The 18,843-nt window shown below is 37.2% G+C and overlaps 2 protein-coding genes across 9 annotated transcripts in view; one reads left to right on the top strand and one right to left on the bottom strand.

The window, feature by feature from the left end:
• LOC117175109 overlaps positions 1-18,843 on the top strand; it is a 416,485-nt gene that overhangs the window by 83,559 nt on the left and 314,083 nt on the right. The gene's annotated exons all lie outside the window — the stretch shown is intronic.
• LOC117175111 (pickpocket protein 28-like) overlaps positions 1-18,843 on the bottom strand; it is a 170,265-nt gene that overhangs the window by 55,808 nt on the left and 95,614 nt on the right. The window contains exon 4 of the mRNA XM_033364680.1: positions 11,460-11,730. Within this exon, the coding sequence (XP_033220571.1) occupies positions 11,460-11,730 (271 nt within the window). The remainder of the gene's footprint in view (positions 1-11,459; positions 11,731-18,843) is intronic.

Below are 18,843 nucleotides of genomic sequence, written 5' to 3' on the forward strand. Positions count from 1 at the left end.
TATCTAGTCGGGAGTGGTGCTGACTGAAAACAGATGATTTGGAGCGATTCGCGCGCCATCTGTTGGTCATTCTAAGGACTTATTGAACTACCCTCGTACTGTATATCCAGGGTTAAAAACCCTATATCTAAATAGATATTAGATATCGCTGATTTTTCATAATTATATCTCGCGAATTCAATTGGTGATTCCACTTTGCAGAATTACCTTTTCCGTGCTTGAAGCTACTGGAAAGAACATATAAAATCATTTAACGAGATAGAATTTAGTCTTCGACTTTAAATGATATTATATTTCAATTTATAATTTGCTAAGTTTTCAAGTTTTCGCGTATGTCTCGCCGTTTTCGAAATAATTAAAAAATTTTATTTTCTCCTTTTGAAAATTTTGTTATTGGGATAGTTTGTGGTGGCCGGGGAACAACAATTCTTGTAAAAAAGAGCAACAAATTTTCAATTTTTATTTTTCTCTGATCGTTTTCGATATAATTCAAAAATTTTATTATTCGTTTTCATTTTTTAAATCTCTTTACTGGGTTAGGTTTTTGTCTAATAATTAAGCCAGAAATGTTAACTCTTATGAAATTAATCAATGGATTATCGGCGAACTGAATGGTTCAATAAGGTTTAGGGACTATTTATTAATTTAGCCGAAATGCCTGTAATTTTTATAAAAGGATATATTTGTCTCTAATTAGCCAAAAAGTAAGTAGTTCGAAATCTTATTTTTATTTGTCGGCTTTTTGGTTTCTGATTTTGGTACATAAAATTATTTATATGAAAGTAGATTTCATTTTGATCTTGAAGGAAATAATGTTATAGTTGTAAAATGCAGACATATACAAGACAAACTGACCAGAACTTAAAATATTACATTTCTCCTTTCAAACTGAATAAATTTAACTTTTAATTTTTTAATAATTTAAATTTTGAACTTCTATTATTAATTTATATTCAATAAAAATTTTCATTTATCCAGTTTACATTTTCGCGGAACGTTCACTAAAAGATCTGGCGCCACCTAGCAGATTGTAACCTCCTATTGCGCTTGCGTGAGAGCAAAACGAGCAGAATAACTGCTTTTACGAACTCTTCTTTGTCACGTCTGCCTTCAGTGTAAAGCAGTGATAAATTTAAGGTTGTATGTAAATCCCATCCCCGTACAAATAGTAGAGTTCCGTGGAGCGCCGTCAAGCCATACTACATTGAAAAAATTTCACGGACCCGCATGGTGAAGATTTCAGTGCACTACTGTCATATAATTCGTAGGATGTGTGTATACGTATAGTTACTACTACTATGCCAGCGGCAGATTCGTAAATCGTGCAACGTCGCAATTAAAACCTAACCATGGCTGATCAACTGTCATGTGCGTTTGAATAGCGTGATACAGCAGACAAGCTGGAGAGAGGAAACAGTGTTGCTACTATGCGATACTGTTATGTTTATCAGTTTGAAAGTGACTAAAATTTCAATGTTTTTCATTGAATTATCTATGGAACTGCACGGTGGAAAAACTTGATATATATTTTTTTTAAATTTGTATTTTCAAGCAGCACTAATACCGACATTTTTTAAATTTCTCTACCAGTGCGTTTAATTACTATAAATTAAAATGTGAAGATTGCCTATGTACTGTTCATGAACTACATGTTAAAGTAGTCAACTTTTACATTAATTATCTCCGCATCGGTATGGTTAAAAAATTTGAAATTAATTTAGCATATAAGTCATTATTTCATTTAAATATAGCTCTTTTTTCAAAAAATTCAACCATAGATTGATTTTTTTACATACAACCTTAAAGCCATGTTGCATTTGGAAAAAAATGATAAGTTACAGTGCACACCTAAAATTTGCGAAATCGCACAATTTCCGACACTATATTTTCTGATAAAAAAATAAAAAAATGGTACGATTTAGCATACGCATAGTTTTCCAAATGGATGTCGGAAAATAAAGTCAATAACGTCGAAGTGTACCAATAATGTAGACAATTATATATTTTCCTTGATTCTAGTTATCAAGTTATAGCTTTTCATTTTCTTCGTAATTTAGTAAGTTTAAATGACTTTTCATAGTCTTGCTGTAAGAAGTGTCGTGCGGGTCTCGTTGGAGGCCATTTTCGTGACACATGCACTGTTTTTAGCCTCGTCTTAAAAATATTGCACTTCTCACGAAAAGGCCGTCTCTTCTCACGTAATATACGTATGTGACGTGGAACGAAGAAACCAGCCGTAGGAGAGGAAAATGATTTTCTATTTCTTATTGCCTCTTGCACCAACATATTTCCAAAAATCACGTTTGGGTGGGCAGATGATTCCCATTGCAGTTAGAGCAAAATGTCTAACAACAGAAAGAAAGAGAGCAAAATGATGAAAAAAAAAGTAAAACCAATAATACGCTATCTTTAATAGTTTCCGAGTTATGGGATCTGGTACTTTTGTTAGTGAAAAAATCGGGCTGACAATTTTTAGTAAGAAAACGCTTTATTAAGGAGACCTAGTAACATATTAAAAATGCTACCTCGAATACGAGGAGGAACCTGGTTTTTTTTAACCTTTCCAAAAATCACGTTTTCGTGGAGGGATAATTCCCATTGCATTTTAGAGCAAAATATCTAAGAAAAGAAAGAAAAAGAGAAAAATGATGAGAAAAATAAGTAAAATCAATAATACGCTATCTTTAATAGGTTCCGAGTTATGGTACATTGAAAAGTCACCACCTTTTTCGATTTTCAGCGAAAAATCGCTAAGTTTCAAAAACCACTGTGTACCTTTTTACCTAATTACTTGATGGAAAAGTGTTACACAGATGAATGAAAGTAAACTCAATTTGCTGTGATTTCAAAAAAGAGCAATGTTCTAGATCTAATAATTAATAAGTTATGACCCCTCCAAATTGACCATTTTTGCTTGTTTTTAGGGGCAAAAAAGTGGAATTTAGTTTTTTCAAAATAAATAGTGTCAGATTTAGTTTTCGGTGATGATTCAGGAAAATTTAATATAGTATACAAAAATCTGTGTACATCTAAAGAAAGAAAAGTCTTATAGCCCTATTAGTTTGGGAATTGCGAGGTTTCAAAAATTCCATTTTTTGGGTTTTTTTTTTACAAAAAACGGAAGTTTTGTTTCTTGAAAATACCTCGTTTCCTGCAAGTCGCACGACAAAATTCCTAGAAAATACACAAAATTAGAGTCAATTTAGCGTAACTTGAAGCAAAAAAAAGTGTCCTAGCCCTAATAGGTCACGAGATATGAGTTTGGAAAGTGCACTCTTCCTGCATAGAGGCACCTGAGCGTGTAAAGTAGAACTACGGCCATATTTCGACAATTTTGTTTCAAGTAAGTGTGTGCAATTTATTTTTAATGCATAATGCGTCTTCTGTCATCAATAAAAAAATAATTGTTAATGACAATATCTTGTCTTAACTACTTTAGAGTACTTTTTTAGTACTTTCGTGGCAAAAAAGTGATTGTCATTGATTGAAAATGTAATAGATATTTTTTATCAATAAACAAATAATTTTTATGAATAACTGTTTATAAAAATATCTTGTCTTAACCTTTTTTGAGGACTTTTTTAGTACTTTTATGGCAAAAAAGTGATTATAATGGATTTAAATGTGTAATATATATTTTTTATCGATAAAGAAATAATTTTTAATAATAATTGTTTATAACAATAGCTTGTCTTAACCAGTTTTGAGTACTTAGTACTTTTGTGCCAAAAAAGTGATTATAGTTTATTGAAAATGTGATCTTTATTTGTTATCAATAAAGAAATAATTTTTAATAATATTTTTTTATAACAATATCTTATCTTAACCACTTTTGAGCACTTTATAGTACTCTTGTGGCAAAAATCGATTGTAATTGATGGAAAATGTAATATATATTTTTTATCAATAAAGAAATTATTTTTAATAATAATTGTTTGTAACTATATCTTGTTTTGTTGTTGGAAAGTGGAGGGTCATTTCCGAAGTATTTTGTATGTAGAATCCGAATCCGGGTCAGAACTGGCCCATCACGTTAACATTTTAAGATATTTGAGGTTATGTACCCCCAAGTAGAAATTTTCAAGAGAAAATACCCAGTAGAAAATGTCTGCCTCAAAGTATTTAAAGCAAATGTTCAAAACATACAAAGAAAAATGGTAATTGAACTCTGCGACTTTCAAATTAAAGAGATAGAGCAGTGCTATATGATAAAACTAAAGAAAAAATCACAAAAAATGTTGTGTCTTCTGTACATAACCGCAAATGTAGCCAAAAACGCCATTTTGAGTACAAAACCTCAAATATCTTAAAATCCTGACGTAATGGGCCAATTCTGACCACGGATACGGATTCTACGTAAAAAATGACTTTACAAATGACCCTTCACTTTCCAACAACAAAACAAGATATTATTATAAACAATTATTATTAAAAATTCTTGCTTTCTTGATAAAAAATATATATTACATTTTCCATCAATTACAATCACTTTTTCCCAAAAGAGTACTAAAAAGTACTCAAAGGTGATTAAGAAAAGATATTGTTATAAAGAATTATTATTAAAAATTATTTGTTTATTGATAACAAATAAAGATCACATTTTCAATCAACTATAATTACTTTTTGGCACAAAAGTACTACAAAAGTACTCAAAAGTGGGTAAAATAAGATATTTTTATAAACAATTATCATAAAAAATTATTTCTTCATTGATAAAAAAATATATATTACATTTTAAATCAATTATAATTACTTTTTTGCCACAAAAGTACTAAAAAAGTACTTAAAACTGGTTAAGACAAGATATTGTTATAAGCAATAATTATTGAGAATTATTTGTTTTTTGATCAAAAATAAAGATCACATTTGTGTCAAAATTTGTCAATTGTGAACTTTTTTATGGGTTGTAATTTTTCTTCTGGAATGCGTAATAAGTTAAAGTTTTACATAAATAAAATAGCCCTAAAACATTTTTGCAAAATTTTCATTTTTTGAGTCGTTATTGTTGTTTAACATTTTTTGGCATTGTTCTCGTAATTAATTTTCTTCTCTAGATCGGTACAAACAATCGCCATAATTTTTGGCATGTTTAGTTAAATATGTCCATTCTATAAAATAAAAATCATTTGACCATTTTTGCATAAATATTGATGAAATTAGCAACAATTTTTATAAACAAATAAAATTTGTTCTTCTTCATTGATTTCAATGCTTTAGTTGACTAATTACGTGTAATTATGAAGGTTTTGGTTAAAAAATTATGGAACTCGCATATCAACAAAAGTTGGGCGTGTTTTCATGTTGACGTTCCACGCTCCATGCCGCGCAATTTTTCGTATTTTTTGTTTAAATAATTCATTAAAAAATTACGCCATTTGTTATCTGTCTGCAATTGTTATAAACAAAGTATGCATCGGGTCGAATAAACAAGTGTACCATTACATTCCTGTTTATAACAATTGCAGAAAGATAACAAATGGCGTAATTGTTTACAAAATTGTTCAAACAAAAAAAAAGCATTCTTGAGATATTTCTGAGACCCTAATTTTTTTTATCAAAATCTTCGTGATTAAACGAGCTATCGTAATTAGTTAACTAAAGCATTATGCCCACTTGACAAATTTTGACACACTTTCAATCAATTACAATCACTTTTTTGACACAAAGGTTCTAAAAAAGTACTCAAAAGCGGTTAAGACAAGACATTATTATAAACAATTATTTGGTTTTCAATGACAAAAGACGTAGAGTGCACTTTTCAAGGTCATATCTCGTGACTTATTAGGAGTAGGGCACTTTTTTTTAATTTACGCTAAATTGACTGTACTTTGATTTATTTTATAGGAATTTTGTCGTGGGACTTGCAGGAAACGAGGTATTTTCAAAAAACAAAACTTCCGTTTTTTGTAAAAAAAAGCCCAAAGAAAATGGAATTTTTGAAACCTCGCAATTCCCAAACTGATAGGGCTAAAAGACTTTTCTTTCTTTAGATGTACGCAGGTTTTTGCATACTGTATTTAATTTTCCTGAATCATCAACGCAAACTAAACCTGAAACTATTTATTTTTAAAAAAATAAACCGCACTTTTTTGCCCTTAAAAACAGATAAAAATGGTCAAATTTGAGGCTTCATAACTTATGACCTATTAGAGCTAGAACATTGTTCTTTTTTAGAATCACAGCAACTTGAGTCTATTTTAACTCATCTGTGGAACACTTTTCCGTCAAGTAATTAGGTAAAAAGGTACACATTGGTTTTTGAAACTTAGCGATTTTTCGCTAAAAATCGAAAAAAGTGGGGACTTTTTAATTTACCATAACTTGGAACCTATTAAAGATAGCGCCTTATTTGTTTTACAAATTCTTCTCATAATTTTGTTGTCTTTCTTTATTCTGTTGCACATTTTGCTCTAAAATGCAATGGGAATTATCCCTCCACGAAAAAGTGATTTTTGGAAACGTTAGAAAAAACCGGGTTCCCCCTCGCATTCGTGGTAGCATTTTTAATATGTTAAATAGGCCCCCTTAATAAAGCGTTTTCTTAATCAAAATTGTCTGCCCGATTTTTTCGCTAACAAAAGTACCAGATGCCTGGACTACTATTATTCATTGATGTAAACATATATTATTAAAATTATAAGATAGTAAACAAAAATCCTGAGTGAAAAAAATGTTTTGTTTGAGTTATATTCAAAAAATAATAATTTGATCTTCCGGATATAGAAAAACGTAGATGTTGATGCTTCTCCTGGCCTCTAAAGCTTCGCTGTTCCACTACTGGTTATCGGCCCCAGTATGCATTTAGCGTCGCACAGTGCGACGAATTAGACAATTGGGGTTCAACATGATCCAGAGCCTATAATTTTCATCTGATTCCATCTTTTTTTAAATTAAAGCTAATTAAATTCTGAAGAGGTCTGTCGAGGTCGATTTTGCTAAAAAGGCTCTGTTTGTTTGTTATTCAAGTTGCAAAATGCCAAAAAACCATAATTTTTCCTATTTGAACTGCCTGTACTGTAGAATTGATTGATTTTACCTCAAAAAGGTGAAAAACTAATAGATTTACAATAGATTAACAAATCCTTAAAACTTAGATGAAGTTTGTGGAATCTGTTCAATTGTTATAAACAAATTTATGAACAAAATCAATTATTCCTGTACATTGAAGCCTGAAAGTTCTTTGTCTTTTTTAACATCCGGGGTATTGTTCATCAAGAATTCGTATCGCTGCGCACAACTGTGAATGCTTTTTACGTGGAAGTCCTCAAAAGATTAAGAAAGAGGGTAGCCCGTGTCAAGAATGCCATCAAGTACTCCTGAAGGCCTCAACACGATAAAGCGCTTAGACACACCGCCTTCCTCTTCAGGGACTACCTGACTTAGATCAATTCAATTTGACAGTGATTGCCAGTCTCCCTACAGCCTCGACGTGGCACCACCAGACTTTTCTTTTCGTGTCCAGAATTGAATAGACGCAGAAGGATGTTATTTCGAAGAATTTTAATCATTCGTACAAGTCAGTTCAATAAATCTTTTTTTCTTGACTTAGTCGCATTACTTATGGAGTGCACCCTGTATATGAAAAATTGTTCAACCACTGCATGGTCTCACTGGGAGCAACTGCCATCTAAAAATGACACCGATTCCCAGTATAACCGCGGTAAATCACACCTACAGCCACGTCTCACCACCTGAGATCGGTGTTCGCCGGGTACGATAAAATCACAACAACAAGCTGGCGAAACCGTCGTTTGTCTTGAAGACGACCACAAGGATCATAAGGACAATTACTTTAACCGAATTTTTGGGTACAGTCGATTCAGGCCCTTTTGAGGTCTTGATACCTCTCCTCCTTTTCCTTCTTCGGCAAAACGTTCGGCAGGACAGGGTCTATGCTAACAGCGTAAACGCGAGAAAGAAGGTAATAAAATTCTCTCAGGACCGCATTGTATCTTTAGAGGTACGTAGTTCCTGCGTGGTTGGGACACCCAGATAGTATGTGTTCCAGGTAGTCAGCGTGTGCATGACACTCTCTGCACCTTTCACTGGGAACTTCTTGTCATAAAACGCAAGCACGGTATATTAAGGTGCAAATCACACTGTCTTGGCATGCTAAAATAAAATCCTCTGTACCTGAATTAAGCCCTCATGATCTGAGAAAAGGAAAAGTTTTCTCTTTTGACAAGGACTGTTCTTCTACATTACTGTGAAAGTTTTTGTGCTTTTTGTGTCAAGTAATTCTTGGTAGAATTTTTCAACCTCCGCTTTCTTGGAATGGAAGCTTCTAATATGTCCCCTAAGGATTTACATTTTTCTTGTATCTTCTTCTCTATTCCTTTACACACCCCCCACATACATACTTGGTGGTGGAAGGGGGACCTACAGTTTAAGGTGGGTTCCGAACCACCAAAAGCAACAGCTTTAAGCACTTAGAGAAAACCTTTTTCTCTAGGTGTACCAGTCCCACGACTCTCCGGAGATGAACAACTCCCTTGCTAGGCTAGTGTTCACCGCATGGGCCGCCGAGAACCGCATGGAACGCTCCTTTGTCAATCATCTCGTGGTTCCTGACTACATTGTAAAAAGTGGTTAAACCCTACCGCATTAATCAGTGGTCTATGAGAAGTAGTCAATCCAGGCCATGAACAGGATGCGCTGATAGGCTGCTGTGTCTATGCAGGCGCACCTGCCAATTAGCAGTTTCTATCCACATCCTGTGACACATTTTTTCGAGCCACGTTGTTCGTACATTTCTATCAACACAGGTTCAATTCTTCGAACAATCATGTTGTTTAGAACAGCTGTAAAGATCTTATACAGTGTGTTCAAACCAAATATTAGCCTGTAACTCTTTGGGTTTGATAAGTTGCCTTTTTTCAATAGGAGTATAATGCGTCCTAAAACCAGTGACTGCGGAATGGGCGTTTCCGAGTTTAAATATTAGGTGAATATGTAGGCCCGCTGTTGGAGTGTTAAATTAAACTTCTTTCACCAGAAGTTTCTACCTCGTTGGGCTTGGGTGCATTTTTGACATAAACAAGGGAACGTTAAACAGGCGGGATGGGTCAGCAAGAAACTGTTGATTCTCCCTGATCCATCTCCCCCTTTTTTGTATTCTGCTCCTTGCGTAAAAGAACATTCATATTTTTTCAACAATATACTTCTTGATTTTCAGCAGCTTAGACATGTTCAGAGTGTGATTGAGGATCCTCAGTGTTTGGGCGATCTTTTGAATCCTTCCCGTGGACAGTTTACCAGTTGTTATGTAGTCAATTACACACTAAACACAGAAAGCCTTCTGCCTTGCCCATCCAATCTTAGTAATCAGTCGATAGAAGCGTCTTTGGTCTTTTGATCCTTCGTGGGTTTCAGCCTTTGATTTGAATCAGGCACAGGTTTTGCAGCACCATAAACTGAAAAATTGATGGTCCAGAGGTCCATTCGCTATTGTTTAAAATTTTCAAAGGTGGCTTTAGAAATTTTTCTTCTCTAGTATAGAACTGTATACGACAAGCTCCAGCAAAATCTCATTGCAAGAAAAAAATTCTTGTATTCACTTGACATGGTCTCTGCCTAGAAGAGTTGTAAAAAGGCCGAAAAAGTTCATGCTTTTTACATTTCTAAAATTCTTATCATCTGCTTCCTGAACATGAAAAGATCTGGACTAACATCACATCCATGGTTCATTTTATTTTCTTTTATATTTCCCTTGCACTTTCTATTGTACCTCTTCTCATTCTCTTTTTTGCCATTACCTTCTAGAGTCTATCCCTATCTACCGATAAGAATGATGCCCTTAAATCAACCAAGAAAGTACATACTTTTTCTCCGTTTTGTCTTTATTAATTCTCTACTAGAAACTGAATAATGTATTTATAGTCTATAGTGTTTCTACGTTACCGGAATCCTGCTTGTCTTTCTGGTAATATCCCTATGCTTTCATACTCCTTTAGAGTCTTCGTCAATATAATTGCTTATACTTATTATTATATTGGCGCACCTGCTCCCATACTTAATATTATTATTCCCTCATCGTATCTCATGGTTACTCATGACCCGGTACTTCGCTACTATATACGATCGCGAACGCATAAAGTGCTCAGTAGATTCGTTGGTGTAAGTCGCTGTTTGCAGTCTTTTCCTACTTGCGCATTCATCAAATTTTCCCTTACCCTGCAACAGGAAGGATTACTTAGTGACAGAGAATTTGTTCTCGGCTATTATTATTTTGTTTCAAACTTTCTCTTGGGTGAATCCGGTATTGCATCATAACCACGGACCAAATCAACTTACTGACGAGATGAGGATGTTAAAGTTAATTTAATACGGTGTTATACTTAAACAGTGGCACATATGAAATGTTTTTCACATTTGTTTTCGAGTGAGCCCGGTTTTTCATCAGCAGCGAATTATTTTAAGTGAATGATAAGTTAAAGATGTCAAAAGTTTAAAAAGATTTTTAAAACCTCTTGGGAAAATATCATATTAAGATAAAACTGTGTTCTCTCTCCATAAGGTTTCATTTACCTATTTCCTCATGATCTAGCATGTTTCTTACAATGTGCCATATGTTTTGTTATAATGCATTTTAATCAGTCGCCAGTGCCCTAAGGACTGCTAGATATTAAAAATATTCAGTGCATATTTCGTGCACAATACCTTTAGCCTACAAATAATAACAGAATTTTCAACTGTTTTTGTTTGCTCTGTCTACTCAACTCACTGATATAAATCTGGTCAGAGAGTGACGAATGTAGCGACACTGAAGCCTAAAAATTAAACTCTGGAGCAAAAAATTTGTCGCTGTTAAATACATTGTAGCTTGTGGGCCCTGAGCTTCGCTGTTGATAATTCTTGAGGGAAAGATGGGTTCCGCAGAAAAGCTTACCTTTCGAAACGTAGCGAAAGCTAGAAGAAGCTGAGATTGATAGACCCTGTTATTATAATTTTGTTTGCCTTATGTCAGGCTCATTATAATTGCAATTTTTGGATTATTAATAATAATTTAAACAAAACAAAAAAAAAACATTTTTACTAAAAAAAAATAGAACTGAGAGAAAAGCAAGAATACTATTTATATTACGTATCCAAAGAACTAGGCAACAATATCAAACCGTTTGGACATAACATACTGAAATGGGACCTCACATAATGCTGAGACGTCACACCCTGAAAAGAGTGGCTATCTTAAAATATTTAATAGTATCGATTTGTTACACAACGTTGCAAAAATACAATAAAATATTTTAGGCTAATATGCATCGTGTTTGAAGAAAATTTAAGGAAAACTTCGATGAGTGGTTATATAACTTTTCAGGTAATTTATATAAATATAGGAATTCTTCATGATTTTTTACAAAATGCAAGTGCTTTCCCCACTCAGAAGAAATGGAAATAATTTTTAAAGTAAATTATCGAAATTCAATACTTAATTACGTAAAAGAGAATCATGAACTTACTTGGCATGTAATATTGTACGCACTGACAAATTTGTTGAGTAAAATTTGCTTCACACTCAAGAAAACAGTTTCTTTGTGTGTATGTTCTGTAGTAACGTAAGTGCCTTTCAGAAGTAAAGAAGCATTTCCGTTTCTTTTTTGGTATCTTAAGTATTTTCTTGCTAGCAACAGAAATATGAGGGCGTATTATCACACGAGTCTCCTTGCCGGGTGAAATGGAGAATGCAAAATCAGCTATTTTTGGTGTCTCTACTGGATTGTGTAGCAACATCTGGTAACATATATATATATATATATAATTTACCTTCTTATATAGTTTATAATTGGGGCATTATTTCCCAAATGTACCCACTCAAAAAATCAAACTTGTCTGATGTGAGTAAAACTTAGACATGGTGTTCACCAATTAAATAGTAGTTTACGGGGAAATCATAATCATTCTTTATCAATATGTGCCGAGGGTGAGGAAATGAAAACTTTAGATTTTGTCATCTGATTGGGCGATTTTTAACCCTGCCAATAGCCATAGAAAATTTGTTTCTTGTGCATATTTAATAGGCGATTTCAGGCTATTGCCATTAGTCGTAAACGTTATATGAAAACACATTTGGCCTTCAAAAACCAAGGTGAAAAAGAAATTTTATTTATTTTGGAAAAGTTGCCTCATTTTGTAAAAGAAAATTTGTTTCCTGCACAGATTTAATAGGGGGTTTCAGGCTATTACCATTAATCGTAGGCGTTAAAAAAAGATCTGACTTTTAAAAACAAGGTTTAAAAAGAAATTATACTTTTTTTGGAAAAGTTGCCTGATTTTGGAAAAGAAATCTAAGAATTGTTGAGAATATACCATCTGTTTTTTTGCTGCAACCTAGCCCGTGGATGGTGGGATAAAGAACTAAGCTTTGTCCAATATATCAAATTAGGCATACTGTCATTAATAGATCACTCAATTGGACAAAAAAGTGATTCCTTCACTCATGACATATACTGGGACAGACTTGTGCACACTATTAAAAAATGTAACTCTACCAAAATCTCTTCGACATATGTATTCGTCTGTGACCATCTTAAGTCTGTGAGAAAATTGAGCATCTTCATTTGTTGTTATAATTCATTTATTTGCTCTTCAGAATACATTAAACTAAAGTAAAAAATAATTGAGTAGCCCGCAAAGTAAAAATATTAATTTGCTATAGATCTATTTATCTATGCAAATAGTGATCTTGGACGCAAAAAATTGTTAAAACATAATTAAATACAGTCGGTTTAGGCGGGGCCGCATAATGTCAAAATTTGCTCGAACTAGTGTCTACTGTACATCCATTTATCTAATATGTCTAATACATACCTTTGTCTGATGTCATCATAGGTAGGGCGAATAACTAATGCATGTAAATGTCTTCCTGCATATATACAGGGTGATTCTTTTATCTTGAAACATAGAAACATCTCAAGAAATACGTATCTAAGGAAAAAAATATCCATAATCAAAACTTTTTATTTTAGAGGTTGAAAAGGACCCTGTAAAAATGTACCCCACAACTCACTCCCTGGGGCGGGAGGGGTCAGCTTTAAAATTTCAAATGGAAAGCTATATTTTTTATTGCAAATTCCGATTCTCCATGACAAAATATGAAAGTTATATTTGAAAATTATTGGCCGTTTCGCGCCAGATGGCGCTGAACTAGCGAAAAATGAGAGTTTTGACAGTTCAAGGAATGTGCTTCCAAACGAAAGATGAAGAAGAGAAATGGTCGGTCTGTTTGGAACAGTGATGCGTTTGCCTAATATGGCATTTAATTCCCATGAATGTCGATTAAAGCTTGACAGCATCAGCCATACTGCAGGTTAAGGGGCTCCAAATGTCACGCAGATAATAAAATTTTTTTTTATTTTGATGACCCGCTTTCCCCAACGCTTCTGCTTCATTGTAGACCACTCATTTTCTATGGGATTTGCGTCTGGGGATTGTGAGGGCTAGTTCAAAACAGTGATCCTATTTTCCACTGACTGCATAAGCGGCTTCGTTATATTGAGTCGTTGTCTTCTTAAAGTATCCATTCTCTATTTCCTTATCCAAATCATTTTTCTGTAGAATTTATTAAAGCCGTTTGATAGATTTTAAGCATCCATTCGGCGTTCAGTTTGACAGTGAACACGTGCATTACGCTAAAACCCAGCTTGCAGAAGCAACACCACGTATGGACTTAGACCGGATGCATCACGCTGCGTTTGCCGAATGGTAGACCGTGTACGGACTACGCACGTAGTGTTGTACGAAACCATGTTCAGAACGATGACTCATCTGTCAACAGTACGTTTGACCAGTCTCATTGGATATTTTCGTTCGCTCATGCCTGTCGCTTTTTAATGTGCTTTGGTTTCAAGAACGTTTTCAGTACCGTGCTCCTCTATTCATAGGCAGCAGATCTCAAACGGCGTTGTTTATTCTGTAGCCTTCTTGACAACACTTTTTGGATTGTCCGCAAATTATAGGTGGGTTGCTTCTCGAAAAGCTTGATAATCATCTTATCCTCCTCTTTCGTGGTCACACGCGTCTTACCCCTGTCTGGCAAATCGTCAACGCTTCCTTTTACTATCTACGGCTTCATCTACTTCTTTACAAAGTCCTTTGACTTTCTCATAAAGCGGGTAGCACAATACGGGATAACCTCGTCTCAAAACAAATGATAGTAGACCAAAACTTACAGCGCGTCTTAGATTAACCTTTCCTGAGTCCCATACCACAGATAATTTATTATGTTCTTTGATTTTGGTGGATTGTTTGTGCCGTTTACGTTGGTTTGCATTTGATTGCATGTCTTTTTATTCTCTCCTTACTTCAGTTCATTACTTTTACAATGGAGGTTTTATCTGTACAAGAGAAAATTGAAATAATTATCTTTTATGTACGAGTAGAAAGTGGTGTTAGTACTATACAACTAAGTCGTAACTTTGGAATGTCTCAAAGCAGTGTTTTGAGGGCATTAAAACGTAATAAATATCATCCCATTCATATTTCACAGCTTAACGAATTCCATGGCAATGATTTTCAGAACCGAGTCACATTTTGTCAACAGCCGCTTTAGCAGATACAAGGGAACCCAAATTTCTTTTTTCGAGTATTGAGCTCAGACTAGTTGTCTTTCACGAACCACGGTACGTTTAATCGACAAAACATACATTATTGGAATGTTGAAAACCCACACTGGTTGCGCGAAGTTTAGCGTCAGCGTCCTTAGTCCGTGAAAGATTGGTATAAAATAATTTGAGTAACAAGTTCATTGCAGTGAAAGGACAACATTTTGAGCACTTAATGTAAAATATTCATCGAAAACAAGCACCCTGATTACCAGACAACACGTCGTTGTTCCTGGGTAGCTCTGGGGGGATCTTGGGAGTTTGGAAGCGCATTTTTGAACAATCAACAATGTCATTTTTCGCCAATGCAGCGCCATCTGGTGCGAATCGGAAAAAATTTAAATATAACTTATGCATCTTTGTATAGAGAATCTAAATCTGCAATAAAAACTATAGGTTTCCATTTGAAAATTGAAAGTTACCTCCCCCCTCACGCCCCTCTAAAATAAAAAGTTTATAGTGAGGACATTTTGTTCGAAAGATGAGTATTTCTTGAAATATTTCGATGTCTTAAGATAAAAGAATCACCCTGTATATTGCAGACCATACATCACAACCGTCGCTCGCCCTTCCGCCTGAAAAACTGCGTGGGATAGCAGTTCTAGGAATTACTAAGCCGGAGTTACTACACTCAGAGTTGGGTGTATTTATCTGTATCATTGTTCATAGTATTTTTTAATTTAAAATAGACCCGCGCTTTTCGGCACATGTGCAGTTGAAAAAGTTGCGTACAGTGCCCCCATTAAACCAAGAACATGGGAGCCAATTAACGTCGATTCATAATAATAACTTTGGTGTCGCGGTAGAGTTTGGGCCCCTCCACAGGGTACATCCTTTAAAGTGTACTTTTACTGTACTTGCAAAACACTGTTGGGCCTTTTACATACAATCAAATTTTTTCTCGAAATTTATTGATTGTAGAGAAAAACTTTTAACATAAAATAGTTGCCGTTTTCAAGATCTGTAATTTATTAACCCATTAATGCCTGCATAGCAAAACAATTTTAAGCAAATTTCAGCTCCTATATTTTGATGAAGTTAACGTAGCTTATGCTCTTCGCAACCTGCCAGTCTTTATTTCCAACCGCGTAAAACGTATCTAGTGATTACAACCCTAGGCGCCCTAACGGCATGTCCTTAAGTAGTACCTGCTAGATAGGATTTCGTGAAGAAAACGGGAGGAAGCAGAAACGACGGGTGGATGGGAAATATCAATTGGCGGCCCAACCTAGGGGCACGAAACGTAACTGATCAGTCACTTGTTCTTCACGACCTGCAGAAGAGACTCATGCTCAACCGAGTGACCTAAAAAAAAGATCTATAAAAAAAGGTCATCCCGAAGCACACCATCAACACGCGCCTAAGTGCCACCACTTACGGAAGTGGTCAGTAAAATCCGGTGGCGCTCAACAACCCTTTGCACGAAACAACGGCTGGCGAAAACACGGGCACAGAAGACAGAGGCATCGCACCAGCAATACCGTCTCTACACAACGATAACCAGGCTCTATCTGTCGCAGAAGACAGGCATATCACACCAGCTAGATCCTCGCTACAGAACGGCAACCAGGTCCTACCGGTCACAGGAGTTAGAGACGTCGTAGTAACGATGGCCTCACAAGCTGGCGACACCCACGGTACATCCTCGGTCAGCAGCACGGCTCCGTTGCATGGATTCACTACAGTTCGCCAAAGCACCACAGAACACGAAGGAAGACCCCCACAAGCAGCTTTCGCCACGGCTTCTTTCCGTCAACAGGCCAGAAGCCTGTCACCGAATAGAATGCAGTGGTACGACTCACGTCCCTCCTTAACAGCGAGCGCGCGAGCCTCCTATCGGGACACACAGCCGCCACAACAGTCATTGCTCCTTTCGGAATAGGTTCCTGCTGTGACGCAACCGACGACGGCCATCGCACCCATTTATGCGGCGCCACCCACGCTACCCATAGGACAGCTGCCTGGCTTTGATTGGACTGCTCTAATGAGAGCCATCAGGGCTCCACGGTTGGACCTCCCCAACTTTTCAGGAAAGGATCTCGAAGATCCCGAAGTTTTCCTCAGGTACTGCGAGACCTTTTTCGTTCAGTCAAGCATTGAATCGTCTCAATGGACACGCCTGCCAGGGAAAGCGCTACAAGAACCTGCATCAAAGTGGTGGGAGATGTTTAAATCCCTCTCATTAACCTGGCACAAGTTTGGAGAGGTACTGCGGCAAAAATACTCTAGTCACTCCACGGTCATGCGACTCAACACGCAGCTTTATTCACGCAAGCAGACCGAAAAGGAGCCGGCTACGAGCACTGCCTGGGGTGCATCTACTTAGGAACACGAGAACGGAACCGGGTATACCTCACCCCCGAAACACGGACGCCCGACACCGACGTTTCTATTCCAGGCTGAGTCACAACTTCCCATCGGAGAACCAAGACAAGTTCTACAATCTAGTGAAGCTTAATCACCAAACCTTTCACCAAGGAGGGCCATTGCGACAAACAATGGCCGTTCAGCACCAAATTCATCTGTCAGACTCGACCCCATTCCGGGAGTCACCATGGCGCTACTCTGAACAGAAGCGTATATGGTTGGACGGACAGGTACGCGATATGCTCGCCGACGGCACAATCGAGCCCACCAACTCTCCCTATAGCTCAGCTATCGTAGTGGCCGGAAAAAGAGACGGGGACTATCGTTTCTGCGTTGATTACCGCCGTATCAACAAGCAAACGGTAGATGCCCCACAATGCCTACCCCGGATTCACGAGATCCTCAAGGTTATCGGCGGTGCTCGAATCTTCTCCACTTTGGATCTCAAGAGCGGATATTGGCAGATCCCTCTAGCCCCGGAGGCACGAAAATATTCGGCCTTCACCACACCCAGCGGTGGACAATACCAGTTCAGGGTCATGCCGTTTGGACTGAAGAACGCCCCCGGCACATTTCAGAATCTCATGCGCCATGTCCTCGCCGATTACTGGGGGAAATTCGCCATCGCATACCTAGATGACATCATCATCTACTCAGAGAACTGGGAGCAACACCTCCTGCATCTAGCCTTAGTCCTCGAGAGATTGGCCATCTATGGATTGACCTGCTGCCCGCTAAAGTGCCAATTCGGACAAACCAGCCTTCCATACCTCGGGCATATCGTCACATCCGAGGGAAACCACCCGCAGCCAAAGCATCTGCAGGCTATCCTAAATGCTGAGCCTCCTCGTACCCGCAAGGGCCTCAGATCTTTGCTAGGAACTATGAATTGGTTGCACGAATACGTTCCGCACTACTCTGATACCATAGCAGCCATGACGGATCTTCTTTCACTTAAGCGGCCTTACAAATGGAACGCAGATGCCCAGAAGGCAATAGAAGCGGCCAAGGAGGCCTTTCGAAATCACGAACCACTGAGCCGGCCAGACCCGTCCTTACCCTTCATTCTTCAGACCGACGCAAGCGCCCGAGGCATGGGTGCGGTTCTGATGCAACAAGTCCCCGATGGGCCTCTTCGGATCCTGAGCTACACGAGTGCCAAGTTCTCCACAACGGAAGCCTCATATCACTGCAACGAGCAGGGATTTCTGGTCGTTATCTGGGCAATTACGCATTTCCAGCCTTACTTGGAAGACCAGCGTTTTACCTTACGCACAGACAGCAAAACACTAACTTGGCTAGATAGACAAAAAGACACCCGGGACAAGCTCACGAGATGGCACGTGTTCCTCAGCAGATTCACCTACGACATCGAACATTGCCCAGGGAAGGAGAACGAGCCACCGGACGCCGTGTCTCGTCACACAGACCCTAGCTAATTGTCACCTGGGGAACCGCCCGGTCCAACACCATTGTCGAATTCAACACGACCAGGCCCTAATGCCACCATAGAAGAGCCCGCAGATAGGAGAGAAGATCTCTGCATGGATTCCTCGAGAGAGGACCCCGACAATGCCAGCGGGCGTTACAAACTTCGCCGTAGGCGTCTAGCGAATTATCGGGATGCCTGACCTTACCCGCGTAAGGTGCACAACCGCGTTCGACCAATGTAAATTCGGTAAATAAATATGTAAGTCACATCAAGACCAAATCAAGACTCTATCCGAAAGGGAGGCGAATTGATATACATCCTAATGTATAAAAAGGCGAGAGCTGTGAAACTCTGAATTGAGAACCACGGATTTGGATTTTACTTTCAAATATTCAAGTTTCCCAACTCTCCCTTGATGAGCTTGCTTTGGTCACCCTATTATTC

This window comes from Belonocnema kinseyi, chromosome 6 (assembly GCF_010883055.1).
Source record: "Belonocnema kinseyi isolate 2016_QV_RU_SX_M_011 chromosome 6, B_treatae_v1, whole genome shotgun sequence".
NCBI lineage: Eukaryota > Metazoa > Arthropoda > Insecta > Hymenoptera > Cynipidae > Belonocnema > Belonocnema kinseyi.